General features: G+C 36.6%; 1 protein-coding gene across 1 annotated transcript; it reads right to left on the reverse strand.

The window, feature by feature from the left end:
* Positions 1-1,813: 1,813 nt before the first annotated feature.
* LOC113502843 (carboxypeptidase B-like) lies at positions 1,814-7,519 on the reverse strand. Its single transcript, XM_026884572.1, has 7 exons — positions 7,413-7,519; positions 6,780-6,992; positions 5,833-5,923; positions 5,075-5,176; positions 4,672-4,887; positions 3,628-4,053; positions 1,814-2,140 (listed from the first exon to the last, which is right to left on the reverse strand). The coding sequence occupies exons 1-7, from the start codon at positions 7,484-7,486 to the stop codon at positions 1,955-1,957; spliced, it is 1,308 nt and encodes a 435-aa protein (XP_026740373.1). The 5' UTR covers positions 7,487-7,519; the 3' UTR covers positions 1,814-1,954.
* Between the last annotated feature and the right edge of the window lie 8,305 nt (positions 7,520-15,824).

Genomic DNA, 15,824 nt, shown 5'->3' on the forward strand with positions numbered 1-15,824 from the left:
TGGGGATGAGCAGTGGGTTGTACACGGTTGGTTTAGTGTTGGCCCCCACGCGGAGCATTCCCCGCTTCGCAGCCAGGATCAGCAGGAGAGTCACCGACAGAGAGAATGACAGGATCTGTGAATGATGGAGTCCTTTATTAGTTTTGTTATGAAGGGGATCTTATATTCTACTTGTTTGTAGAAAAAACTGTTATAATTTAGGAACATTTGCTGTATACGGAAGTAGGAAATGATTTTCTCAATAGGGAAAAGACGTTCTTTGTATATTAATACCTCTGCTTCTATGATTTTTTTATCGGTTTTCTTAGTCTCTACGAGATTTTTAGAAGCGATACTTAATAATTGAGTACGTTTTATAATATAGCTTGCAATTGCCCCGGGCCCATAAAATTTGGATAAAAACTATCCTATGTGTTAATCCTGTAAATAGTTATGGACTATGTCAGTTTCATCTAAGTCCGTTCAGTGGTTTATGGATGAAAGAGGAACAGATATGCATACATACAAACTTTTGCGTTTATAATATAAGTGTAATGAGTATGATCAAATTCGGGATTTAGATATCAAATGGAAAATAGCAGATGCGTATAAAGGTGTACAATGCTAGGTCATTAAAGCGAGGAACGGAAGATTAGATTCTGTAGGATGTCATCACTCATTAGTAACAATCAGGCAGTATTTACAAATAGAATAGGTCTGTCTGATTCGTAATGATGTCACGATATCATAGAAAAAAGTACAATTGAATTCATCTTTAAATGTTTTGCACGGTAAAGTAATGCGCATGAAATAAAAAGTGAATCAAGTAGCAAAATACGCTGATACATAGTCTTAGAAGAATTACTAGCCATAGGTAAATAACTGTACATGTCGATTAATCTAAAATTGTGATAATGTATCCAAAATCTGTTGATCTCGTCACAAAAGACAGCTTTCATACGCGTTTAATACAAACTAGACAACTTGATCGTCAGTTTGTCGAACAAGCAAAATTATAACGCGACAGCCATCGAACGACACCTCATTAAAATTCAATACACAACATCATAACCAATAAGTTTCCAACAAAGACAAGCGATTTATCGACAAATGTGTTAATAACAGCACTATACTCACAGCTGATATCCCGAATGTGGCGAACACCTCGTATGACAGAAACATTTTGTGAATAAACTTGTCAAAACACAACAAAACTAAGAAAAAAATGTAAACATTTGGTGCGCACGCGACTGCACGTTCACTGAGAACTGACTACTAAAAACTTCGACACATTCAAACACAGTGCGCAGGTGAGACAAACTGTGGTGAGATGTCCAATAAGAATGGCAGCACAGTGTCACACTGTGTGCGTTGTTGGAAAGCGCTCGCAGGCATGTCACGGCGCGGAGCGGCAACGTCGCACGTACACGTCATTTAGAACAGGTTGATAGCGCACGCGCTCACCTTGCCTTTTTATCTATGGTAACGTTACTTTTATATTTCCGATCCATTTTTTAATTTATTAAATTAACAAATTGCCTATTAACTTAATTGTTCTATTTTTGCATGCGTTTTTTTTTTAATTGAAAAAAACTCATTACGTCGTTATGACGTCATTCTAATATTATTTGTAATCACAGATATTTAATTATTCATCGACTCTTCTTATACAAAAAATAATAACAGTGTGTTAAATCTCAATGATTAGATATGAATCTAGTAACACTCCAGATAATCGAGGCTTGATTATCCTTGAAAGCGTTGAGAACTGATACAACTATTTACCTACCTATACGAGAGACTTTTACCTTACTAAGGATAAATTAAACACACATTTCATTTTGTACGCTATTTATTAAAAATATAAAAAAATACGCTTCAATTATAACATTTCGAATTTGTATACGTAAAAGTTATTCAAGTATTTAAGGAATTTAGCTCTTAAATCAATTGCTTGAGGTAGTAAATCGTATGTCTAAGGGGTTGCAGGCGGGGCAGGGGGTACGTAGCGACTGGCGTAGTAGAGCTTGGCGAGTCTGGCGGCCTCCGCGATGCCGTGCCAGGTCTCCTCGTTGATCTGGTCGACGTACTCCGGGGGGACTGCGAAGCCGTACTCGTAGCCGGGCAGCTCGAATGTGTACGACATCGGGACGCCAGCGACCTGCAAACACGGGTATAGTCATGTTAGAGATAAAGTCGTTTTAGTGTCATGTTCTTTCTTCCGATTAAGTTTTTTTATCGGTGGATTTGTAGTTTGCGCACCCAAGACACGTATCCATTATCTATTTGTAACCAATCGAGCGTTTACTTTGATCATAGCTAAGTACTTTTGGATCGAGCTCTCGTTTTAATAAGAGTTATACAATCCTGTTGTGATAATAACTATTAAGAAAAAAGTAAAGCTTGTAACAATCCTCTTTGATCAACATCGGGTAATACCGATATAGGTATACGTTAATGACCCTGTCTCCTAGCCCGCAGACATCCTCATTATCTCGTCGATAACAGCTGGTCCTCCGCACCATTGCCTTGTTCCGGTCCGCTCCGGCCCGCTCCGGTCGGATCCGGCCCGTTCCGGGCTCACGCACCCGTTCCCGGGACGCTCCACTAGACTCTCCGCTACGTTTGTCTTAGAAAAACATCTGTATTTGAAATGTTTCGGATATTTCGGATGCTATTGTTAACGGAATTGTATCTCTCTTTTGTTTGGATAATACCTATATTTTTTTTGGCAGAGGGATTACTACAAGGGGCGTTTGGAAGACTTCATGACTGTGCGTTCTACATTTGTGTCACTTCTGGCTACGAATCACAGTTCAGTGCTATGAAAAATTGTTAAGGATTCTCGAAAGTTCTTCCAGCTGTGAAAAACCCACAAACCGCTTGGAATGCCACGATTGTACTAATCGTGGCATTCCAAGCGGTTTGTGGGTTTGCAATATATTATCTACTTCATTTTTATAAAAACTTTATTTCTATATAAGTTCAATATTATATTACTTTTTACGTTTCCTTCCTGTTATTTTAGGTGCACATCTAAAAGAATTTCTTAGTGAGTTTCGTTCCCCAGCCGACTTATTTATTATTCATCGCTACGGTTTTCCTTAACACTTAATTGAAGATATTCGAAATCAAAGAATTCCCATAAACATCGAGGATAGACAAAATATATCGTGTAGTTGACGACCATGTTAGCGTAAATACTTTTCGACTTAGATCTTATTACAAGTCATTAAAGTCTCGTTTCGCGATACTCGTCATTATGTGACTAAACGTACTTAGTTCGAATACATCACATTAGCATGGACCACTAGTATTCGACGGCTATTATATAAATGTTATCAGAAGCAGGATTAATTCTAACAGATTAGATTAATACTAGACGACGCGCGCTTCATGGCGGCGGCAAATGATGTCCCATTAATTAAACGTTGCTACTTGAAATATATTGTATAATAGAATTTATTTCTTTTATTATTAAGCTATCAGAAATTATCTAGTGCCGATTGTCAAATGTCCATATCTTCAAACTTTACAAACAAAACTAATAACAATATTTTTAAATCTATAGCCTGTTATCTTTTATGCTTTACTGTGATTTTTAGTTTAATCCTTCTAACGACACCGTTATCATAACACCAAACTAACCTGTGCGTAATCGTCGGAGGCTCCCGAGGCCGCGTACAGAACGCTCGCACTGTTGCCCACCCGGTAGTACCCGGCCTTCGGCAGCTTCCTCGCATCTATTTGAGCTCCCATCGCCGCTCCAACCTGATGAATCTGAGCAGCATTCTCAGGCAAACTAGTATCCGCGTAACAGAACAGTATGTAGTTCCCAAAACTGTGATGATCCATGAATATCTGGATCCTCGGGACGTATTCTCTCAATATGTCCCTCACGTATCTGGTCTCCACTTCGGAGAACGCTTCGTGGCCCGGGTAGGTGTCAGCACAAGGGTTGGATGAAACTCCAAACTCGTTCCAGAGAACATCGAAGTTCCTGTTGCCGTCTACTCCGTAACAAGTATCGTTCACTGCGGGATAGTGGGATCTGGTCTTACGCCACATACGGTTCTGAAATATTAAAACAGGTTTTTAGAATCTCTTTACAGTTGTTTTTGTATTAAAATAATATTGTTAAATAAACTGATTATACATTGTATGAATATTATGCGTCATTTGGGTGTTATCTTATCCGAGTCATATTTTTTTCTTTCTAATTTATGTTTGTAATAGATAAGTAGTGGCAGTGTTTAATTCAAGAACGTAAGATGTCTTGTCCCTTCTGAGTCTTAAGTTTTGTGTTATTTTATTTACGTAGCTATCAAATATTTTAGTTAATGATAGCCTGAAACAAGCGTTTCAATAAACCTAGTTCGGGTAATCCCCACATTAGATTTAGAACGTAACGTTCTCGCATGAATTAGACTAGACTAAGTTTTCTTTTTCACGATTGTTATTATCAAGAATTTTCATTATAACACCAACTGAGCCATTTATTTCATTCATTGCGATATACATATTATCAATATTTTTATTACAATTTTTCATTTACGGCAGAGGTCTTGTTGAGAACTTCAATATAACTATAGAAATACAGACTTGACTATTAGTGTTATAACGTAAAACCGCTCTCTTTTTACCGTTTGGGTTGGGAACCCTGAAAATTAATTTCTTAAAGTTTTGACTCACATGAGTGTGAGTGTACTCGTAGCCATCAGGGTTGACGAGCGGCATGATGATCCAGTCCACATCGTCCCTCAGGTCGGCGTCCTCGTGGCGCAGGTTCTCCACCAGGCGGTAGATGCTGTACAGCGTCACCGGCGTCGTCACCCACTCGCGCGCGTGCAGCATCGCCGTCATGAAGATAATGGGCTTGCTTTGGTCTTCGAAGTTCGTTGTTGAAATCTATAAGCAAGGGAATTGGAATTCGTCGTCATATTGTGGAACTAAAATATGTCTTACAACTAATTCATGAACTTTTGAAGAGAACCTCTTCACTTTGACATCGGCAATATTTCACTTTACATTTAAATATTATTGGACAATTCATATTTAGTTCGATATTCTAGTGACGTAATAAACTGTAACATACCTTCAAGTACTTGATTGGCCGATTTTCGAAGCTCTGACCGGCGGTGACGAGGGTCACCAGGTCAGGGTAGCGCTCTGCTATTGTCTCCAGGTACCTATCGATCTGTAAGACAAAAGTAAAAAAAAAATACTGGGATGAGGATAATGAGGACATCATTCTAAAATAGCCTGAAAAGATTTTTGAGACAGAAATGAACGTTGATAAATGCTTTTCCATATTGTATCTATTGATTAGAATTTGGAACACAAAAATACCTCGATGTGGATCGTTTAGTTTGTCTTAATTTTCTAATACCTTATCCCTGAATTACAATTTATCAGAAATAATGAAATCGTCTTAATATTCACATTGATGGAAAATGAATATCAAATAATAAGCCAAGCACCGCAAAAGCTTTCGGCTATCAACTAACTAGATGCCCGCGATCCTAATTGTTTCATTTCAGCTAAACATAAACACTGGATTTGTTATAATTATTAGTTTGCCATCAATTAATCTTTATTGAAACCGAAACAATTATGCAAACAATACTAACGAAATTAATATCAACTAAACACGCTTGGTTATTTCACTGAAAATACTAATTTGAAGGTTATACTTTCAACAGATTTTAGAATCAATCAAATGTGGAGGCTTCATAACAGCTTTAATACTAATACATAAAAGAGTACAATTATTTTCTACATGTCTCTAAAACCAAGTTATTTTTTCTTAAATGCAGTCAGTGAAGTTTATTTTCATTAAGTGTTTGTTCTCACCTCAGCATATCGCTGGTATCCCTGGAAAATCATTCTGTTACTTCTCGCAGACATCCATCTTTCGATTTCCTTGTCTTCTTCTTCAAGGGCCCTGTGAAACATCTGTATTTAAAATATTTCGGAAATTTCGGATGCTAAATTGTTAACGGACTTGTATCTAACGGTCCTGTAAAACATTGAATGTAAACTTGCCCATATAATTCTCACATTTGTCATATTACCTTCATCATCGTCATCATCTCCAAATAATAAAGAGCTCCTAGCCTATTTACTGTTATCTTATATCTATATCTATATACTAATATATAAAGCTGAAGAGTTTGTTTGTTTGTTTGAACGCGCTAATCTCAGGAACTACTGGTCCAATTTGAAAAATTCTTTTTGTGTTGAATAGACCATTAATCGAGGAAGGCTTTAGGGTATAAACCATCACGCTGCGACTAATAGGAGCGAAGATACAAAGGAAAATGTGAAAAAATAGGGCAGGTATAAATCATAACTTATACGAGTATCTTCTACCCACGGGGACGAAGTCGCGGGCAACAGCTAGTATAAGATATTTCTCGGTCTCATTCCGTTTTCTAAGTGGATGTTAACAAGTATAGAAGCAGCACGCGTAGGAAAATTATTTCCTTGTAGAATGTAGTAGGTACTTTGATCAAAGCATGAACTGCTTTTTTATTTTTTTCCATGTTAGTTGTTGGAAGTCAAGAACATACATGGTTACTAATTATTAAGATATGGCAGAAAAAAAATACTTCTTTCTGTCACTTGTTTCTAAAACTACAATGCAGTTCTTACTCCTGTCCCCCATAGTTCTTAGTCAAGAGCATAAAATTGGATTTATTTGAAGATGAATTTACCAAGTTTTGAAGCTCAAGTAAGGATGAAAGGATGCAATAAATAAATTTCTAGTTAAAAAATAATAAAGAAATATGTTCACTTACTTGGAAAGATCATTCAAATGCACATAATGTTCGATCCCCTTGGAGTCCAGTTCATCTAAGACCTCGATCCGGTTCTCTGGGGTCACCATGACCATGGCGTCCCTCTGGCCCGGCATGCCGTGCTGCCAGACGTCCACTCCCAGATCTACCTCGAGGTCATACAGCACCTTCTGGTCTGCTCTGTCTTTCAGCTTGATGACGTGGACGGAACTCCTGTAGAAAAATGAGTTATGTAGATATAGGAATTTTAATATACCGTGGAAGATGGTAAAATGTTTATTTTCTTGCTAGAGTACTTATATAAAGCCAATAAACAGTAATTAGATTAATAGTTGAGAAAAAGAAACTAATGGAAATCCCATTTTATGAATAATTCGATGAAAAGTAGTAATCCATTTGATAAAGTAGATGAGATTGGCGAGACTGAATAAATTTTGACCAAGAAAATATTAAAATTTCCGCTTTTATCTGCAGTGAAGCAAAAGGTGGCTATCTTGTAACGAAATCTGTGAGAGTCAGTTATTATTCGGACCGATGAGAAATTCTCTACTCGAAATAGTGGAATGGTCGCGACTCGTAGGTATAAAACATTGGAATTTCTGGAGTGATAAGAAAATGTCCCCAAACTCATACCCTGCATGTTGGTCATGTTTGCCGGCCGCCACGGCGCCGACCAGGGCGAGGAACAGCACACACTTCAGCGCCATCACACGTTCACATCCAGACAGTTAATACTATTACAATGACTATCTCTGCACCAATAAGATAAGATCCTAAGCGTTGCAGCGATTACGAGCACTATCTAAGGTTTTATTGATTTCCTTCAGCTATCTTATCGGTTTAGACTGTCGATGTTAATACAATCATATTAATTGAATATAGTTTTGCGGCCACGTGTCTTAAAATAGGCACTGGAATAATGAACTAATTAATTTTGTTTCGATAAAATAGATATCATTTAGAGCGGTTTTTTTATCCGATTTTTTATCTTTGAGCAAAATATCATTACATAAATATAAGACCACTAGAGAAGCAGAACGTAGCTCTCAGTATATAAATCTGAAGGAGAGTTGAGGTAAGAAAAATCTGGAACAATATTACTTAGGAGGTTGTTAGGGAGTTTGGCTCGTTGAAACAATTCAGCTAAGTCCTATGTAGTACGTGTGCTGACCCGTCGAGAGCGAGGTGGGCGGACACACACGGACCTGCACGATAACGAAAACTTGTATATTGTTTGTTTTTATCACGACTCACGCCATTAGGGGTTTATGGTCAATTAGATAGTGGTAACCGATAAGCAATGATATGTCCTAAACGTTTATTCGGTACAAATGTGTCAATTAAATGGTCGTTTTGTTCGGCATTGCTTTTTTTGCAGTTACGAAGATATTTTTTTCTTCTTTTTTTTTAAAAGACTCCCTCATTGCGGGTTTGAATCAGCCTTGTATCGCAGGGGCGACCTGAAACATTCAAGTCACATGCACAAAAAATGCTTGTCTTACACAGGCATCGAAACCGCGACACGTAGCGCACAGTGGGTTTGTGATCACCTCATCTGTTATGCTATTCGGAGCAGTTTACTTGATTAATCCAATCGATTAGTGTTCCGTCAAAGTTAATAGTGAATAAGATACTAGTTGTCCGTTCACAGCGCCAGTGTGTCCAGTACAGTCAGCAACATAAAGCAGCGTTATTGAACTCTGCTCCTTGGCCGGTCTACATAGATCGCGAGTATTTTTAACGTTATTAACTTGCGAACATCGCGACTCGCCTGTTATTGCAGCGGCCATTGTTACAAGTTACTGGCTCCACTCGACTTGCTGTATCCACTAGCGTCAGGTAAGCTGTATTAGTAGAACTAGTAAAGTGGATTGTTATTGCTTGGCATGAGTTAAAGTGTATGCATAACCTTTTTGATTTTTGTTGGTTAATGTTTTGACTTGTTGTGAATATGATTTTTTTAAGGAAACTTTTTGCAGTGACAGAAAATATGGAAGTAGATGTTTATGTTAACTTTTATGGTTACAGGAGTTTTCCGATTTAGAATATATTATTAATTTTCTTGATTCAGTTAGCCCTACAAATCATCATGCTTTATCTGATCATCTTTTAAGACATTTAGCTTTACTATAACCTTTCTTTCTGATCTTAAGGCATTAAGTTAAGCTATGAGTACCTTCTACTACCCCTCCTATGTTTTGCTACTCCATTTCTTTCTGCTACTGCACCTACTCCAGTTTAATGCCGATGTTGTAAAAGAAAAGTATTATATTTTATTTAACTTTAACCGCTAATGAAGGTTAAACCTAAACTAATATAAAACTGTGAGAATCCTGAAAACTATTTGAAAGCTTAAATTAAGACTGACCAGTCACTTAATTAACTAATACCTCACAATGGAACCTTCAATTCAAATGAACAATACTGTTAATGAAATCTCCATTAGTGTGAGTATTAGCGAGGTTCAAACAATACCGCGTAATAAGGGAGCCTTAACAAATAATTAGTTGTGACGTAAGCTTTGTTTCAGCGTCCGGCGAGATGGCCGCGCGCCCTCGTGCGGAGCGGCCAGCCTCACCGGTTGTAAAGGTTCTATTCATAATTATATGGAATTTGTATACAAGATAGGGAACTGCTTTGTGTTTTAACATTGCGAGTAGTTTGAATGCAGTTTTTTTTACGATTTTCGAATTTTCTATTCACTCATTCTGTATCATTTGTCGATCTACAGCGGCGATTTATTAGAAATACAAGTATACTATATCTAGCTGTAGAACACACTGGATCTATTACCTCCCTGCCCGGCTAATATTTTTGTCGATTTATATGATTGAAACACGCCAATATAATTGAAAATGTGTCGAAAATATCCATGAACATTTGTTCCCCGGTAAAAGAACACGATATGAGCAATGAGTTAAACGGGAAACTTGTTCCGAAAGTGTTCGCAGCCATTTTGCGACACAAATGAAAATTCAATTTAAATTACAATAGGTCAGTGCCTCTAAATTGCGTGTGAATGCGTTTTAATAAAGGTTGATGCTCATCAGCGCGCCCGGCGAGATTAATTGCATCTAATATGCGCGCACAAATCAACGGCGGCATGTTTATTGCTTATTGGAGTTCTGTGGACTGTGGCCCATCACTATACAATACTAGATTGCTATGTATCTTCCCATTCCACTGTTTTGTTGTTTGTTTGTGCACAAAGTATACAATGCGAGTACCCTTAGGGATGTTGGCAGGATCCGTACTTTTCTTTAACTTTGAGTAAACTCTTTTGACGCTAGTCTGAAATGTTTCATGTATGTTACACAAGTTGTTACAGTGTTCAAAGAATTTAACTATTTTATACATGAAAATAACTGAAACTTTCATGCAACTCCTTTATAGATAATAAATGTAACAATAAAGCTTATACAACAAAAGTCAAGAAGGAAAATCCCCCCGAGAACCAATCCTGTATAAATGTTTCAGTATGATAATGTAGTTACAGAAGCCAATCCCAGCGAACCATTACTCATGCTTAATTAAGCTGCGAGAGAAAACTGTAATATTTCAATACGGAACGAAAACAATAGCCAACATATACGAAACAATTTATTGCATGAGAGCACATTAAACGTGAAACACTCGGATACACCGCAATCAGTGGCCATTCAAATAAAATCAACTCTGTCCCGCTCACCTACCCCACAATCCATCGCAGCACTCCATTATATTTAAATACTATCTGTAATTATGTGATAAAATGTCGTAAAATTTTGGTTGATAACGATGTATCGAATTACCACTAGTTGGATTTTCAATTATTTGTGTCGGAGTTCCGCTTAAAAATGGGGATATCATGAAATGTGCGATAGGTATTCAGTGTCAATTTACGATTCTAAAAGCATGATGCCAACAAAATGTTACTTCTCTAATTTGTTTTAGTTTTAACTAACAGTTCATGCTATTTAAAAATATATTTTGTATTTAAAATAGATTAGAATATTCTTTATTGTACACCATAGAATCATGGTCAAAGGGGCGTTAATTTCTTCACGTAGGTAGTACTGAACAAAATTGTATCTTACAGATTAGGAATTCATCTGCATCACGGTATTACCCAGCGTTCTGAAGAAAGATCCTTTCAAATTAATTAGAGAACAGTCTTCTACGATACCAATAGTCTGGAACTGTGCTACCCCAAATATCCCAATACATTCGTGAAACTTAATTCTGTGCTCCATTTCGCCGCACGTAAATAACACTTGCCGGGTAGATGGCGCTCGTGTCGATTTTAGGCCGGCTTCACGTGAGATGTGTGGCCTGTTGGAGTATTACCGGTATACCTGGTGGTCGAAGCCACAGTCATTATATTCGGACAGTCCGTATGAATCCTGCATTTGACAGTTGCATTAATATCCGTACAGATATCAGTAACTGTCGGTATGCCTTTGATGGTTCGAACTGTGATTAAACATGGACTTGTTGATATTGCTAAGCCTAGGAATAATTCACTTTAGCTTTCAGTCTAATCTGTAGGTACCTAGCTTTTATATAAGATTTATTTTTCTATTTAACAATATCTTCTATCAAAATACTGTTTAATTGTTAGTCCAAATGGAGCAAAAAATACAACTATTCCTTTTGGCAGCGAGCTTATGTTTCTTGTTTCGACCCTCCTCGCTAATTATAAGGACAATGTTTCTCCCCTCCCTCGCGGACCCCCGGCTCCCACACTCTACTTAACACGAATAGAAACCTTCATATGGTGTGAACATTTGCCTAATAACGTTTCCTCAGGGAAAGCAAAAACACGAAACGACAAAAATTCATTTGGACGATGTCCAAAAATTTTCCCCTAACGAAAATTAATGAAAATTGCTGGGAATGTTTCTTTTACAAAATATAGAAAATTAAAACAATTTCATAGAATCAACGTTTTACAAAACAACGTCGATGTTTTTATTGATCGGAGGAAGCTGTGCTTGAGCTGGGTGTACGGTGTGATTATTTTATGAAGAGGGTTGTATAAATAAAGTTATGGTTTATAAATTTTGATTTTTAAATCTGAATATACATTCATACATAATTAATGAATCTAAGGGCGAAATATATTTGAGTGACTGGTATATACAATTAAATAATATGTCCTTGTAGTTAAATAATATGTAAAAAAATCGACTCTCTATGATAAATTACAGAATTACGTTTTGGAGCATTTGGACAAAACAACAATCAGAAAGGCTTTTATAAAAACGAATTTAAACAGGTTTACAATAACCCAAGGGAATAGAAACTTTCTAGACTTGTCTCACTGTTATTTTTTTAAATGGAAAGGTTTCGTTAAGTTTCGCAATATCAATGAGAATTCAATTTCGAATAAAGTGTTCTTTAAGAAAAGCCTACTTTTTAAAGGCTTACAATTGAAATTAATTGAGTTCTTTCAGATTAATTGATTGACATCTTGAGTGCAGAATATTTAAGCTAAATGTCTAAAAAAGAACCTTTTGTGACCTTTAAGTAGGTACTCAATAAAACATTTTTTTAAGTTCAACTTGACCTTAACTAAATACGGAAAGCACGAAATTTAAACTGAACTATTTCCACACTACAATTAAGTTTTATTAATATAATAATGTTCCTTATTCATTCGAGAACAAAAGGCAAGTGGCGTGATGTTGCTCCGGCGAAAGGGATGATCCCTTTGCGTTCACTGGCTCATAGGATCCCAGTTAATATAATAGCGGAGAAATTGTTAGCCTTTACAGTAATCCAGTTAAGTGGAGTATTTTGTTCAATTACATGTAACGGTACGCTCCAGCCTGGAAACAAAGCCTATTGGATAGAGGCACTCTTAAGGCACTGAAACGTTTTGTTTGCTGTTAACTTGATGTGTAGAGGGAGGTAGTAAAGCCTTATAAGTTACAAAATGAATATGCTGAAGCACACTTAATTATATTCGTGGGTAGTCTGAGCATTTCTGAAATTTTCCAACCACCGAAACTTACAGACGTCTGTAAAGTTAAGATAATGTGTGAATAAAGTTTCTGCATTAGCCAACTTGTTAATATATGGAAGTTTAACAATAGCAACTTAATACCTTCTTATTAGCTATAAAATATATTAAAACGTAAGACATAATTGTTCCTTAGAAAAATCCTAGTACTTGATTGTGTTCGCTTAACGTCTTCTGCGAAGCCTCTTCTCAAGCCATATCGGAGACGGCTCGCAGTCTCAACGGATTCAACTGAATGCCTTTTATCATTCTACAATGCACTTACCAGCAATTCTACAAATAATATCCCGATGCCAGAGCTTTATACCAGAACGTAAGCGGGTTCACTTCTCAACGAATTGTTAGTCTCTCGCTAAACCAGTATTCAATATCGCAATTCTAAGAATCTTCGGATCAATTCCCTTTTGAAGAATAATACAAGAAAATCACATAATAATAAATATCTCGTGAGTAACCAGCCTGCGAGGCAGTGGGGCAGGAAAAGTGTCCAATACTTCCCAATGGCGGCGTCTTATTACCCGGTTAATTTGTATCGGGCCCTCTATCGCCCGCCTGATGGCCGAGCCGTGACTTGTAGATTTATTCGGGTTACATGAAGTGCTCTTAATGCGACCTGCTATTGAACTAAGGATTATTGAGTTGCGAACGGAAATGTGATTATTACAATTTCTTTGTAAATTTATTGTAATAAATTGAGCATTTCGCGGTCTTTGTCGACTACTTACAATAGTATAATGTTAGATTAAGCGATACGATTGTGATTGTAATGCTTGTGAATGAAGCTCGTTTGTCGGAGGAGGGCTTCACTTAACTGGTACTTCGGTAATTTTCTCAGTAACGATTATTCCCAAAAGCTGAGGATCTAATGACTGGCAATCATCATAATCGACTCCTCTAAAATAAAGATTATGTTTTTTTCTAAATCGAATCACTGCCCTTGCCCGATATAATAACAAAAGGTGCTGATTATTTTATCAGTAAAACTTAAACGTTCTGTCAAAGTTTCTAAGACAGTAAATCCTCTTTATTTCTTAAATCCAGATAAGTTCAATGCTTTACAATAAAAATAGGTTTGTCTGAAATTGTTGCGAACTTTGCTTTTCAATAAACTTAGAAAATTCGGCAAAACGTTTGCGTCTTCCAAATAAATAAGACCTAACTTAAACGAAGTATTCGGTTTTGTGGATGAAAATATAAAGATATCAGCTGTGTTCACTTTGTGGCTAGAACTTTCAGTTTAGGCTCTATTCTAGATTTTTTCTACACGTGATTGGAATTTTAGGTTTATAGAGAACAAAACACTCGCTATAGCATCCAAGTATTTATTATTGGACGTCTTGTTTCGGAAGGCACGTTAAATTGTGGGTCCCAGCTGTTATTCCTACATCTATGACAGTTTTTACAGGTAGTCAGAAGCTTGAGAAGTCTGACAACCAGTCTAACCAAGGGGTATCGTGGTAACTGGGTTGAGGAGGTCAGATAGGCAGTCGCTCCTTGTAAAACACTGGTACTCAGCTGAAACCGGTTAGACTGCAATCCGACCCCAACATAGTTGGGAAAAGGCTAGACCGATGATGATAATATTTATTATTGGACCACCCAAACAAATGTTGATTAGCTTAAAACAATGAAATTACCAATTTTTAACTAATACTTTTTTAAGTGCGCTGTTCATTTCTTTGCACAATTATTTTAAATACATACACATACCCTGCGGACATGTCATCCTTCAGGGATAATTAATCCGAGGAACAATACTGCGTACAGTAAACTGGCTTATTAATCCGCAGTCATTACAGGTCATCGCAGTTGTTAGCGCGGTCAGTTGGCCATACTGTGCTAATCAGACCAGCCTGTAATTAGAAACCATTAAGATGTTTAGGAGTTTATCAAATTAGTTATTCATTAAATTCGAAATGGTTTGCCAACAATAGTTATGATAACGGTTTAGCTTGTATTAGTAGTGATCAAATGAACCGAAGTTGGAAACTCTGGTTTATAAAGGAAAATCAGCAAATATGTATTTAATCAAGAGTTGTTGGTTTTTTAGTTAACTTATCATTGCTTGACAATCGGGCTATATCGCAAACCGTTCTTAAACAATCATTGAACTAAGTTTGGAACTCCTCCGAGTCCGGTAAAAGGCAGACCAAAAAGCTATTATTGTATTGTATACTATTAAGTTCGATTTGAAAAAAAATAGAAATAAAAGTAAAATGATAAAACCTATCCTAATCAGTTTTGAAACACACGATTGTTCTTTATAAAAGAGGCCTTTTAGGTCTACTGACTAACTTAGACCTAGTTTTACTTCAGTCTTCTTTTGAGTTTCCTACTCGTGAGTTTTATTTCTAACTTCAAACCCCTCTAAGATATTCAGATCATGTCGCGTGACACGTGAATATAATATGAATAAAAACTAGAAATAATCCTCCAAGTTATCCTACAAGTTAGTCTTATCCGACACTAGAATATTTTTATAGATATGATCCGGTTACAGACGGTCCTCATAGGATTAAGTACTTAAGACCCGGTGTACAATGTTTTTGACAATAAATTCCTATCTTTAGCAAGAACTGTTATTCTACAGTTGAATGCAGAAGGTCAATTTTATAAATTATTTGACGACCGATGGAATTGGCGAAAAGCTTTTACTGTTGATATTTTTTTATTTAAATTATATCAGAGACAAAAACGTTTTTCAATTAAAGAACTACAAAAAACTAAGTACCATCTTTTATTAAAAGACGTTATACAGGTGGATATTCTGCGATTTCATTTTATTTTGGCATGAAACTCAAATAATATTTTTAGTGCACAGACGAGTCTGTTATTTAGCTGAAGTGGGAGTAGAAGTGAATGTCGGAAAACACCGAATAAAACTTTATTGTGAACGATTTGACAAAGATATGAAACCGCGACTGTTTGGATGGCTCCCGGTCTCATGAACAATGGATGAAAGTTTCCGTTTATCTTAAGTTGCGTAGTAGTAAAGTACTACCAAAATATAACAATATTTATGTTGGTTGTTAGCAAATAAG

The sequence above is a fragment of the Trichoplusia ni genome, chromosome 18 (genome assembly GCF_003590095.1).
Source record: "Trichoplusia ni isolate ovarian cell line Hi5 chromosome 18, tn1, whole genome shotgun sequence".
NCBI lineage: Eukaryota > Metazoa > Arthropoda > Insecta > Lepidoptera > Noctuidae > Trichoplusia > Trichoplusia ni.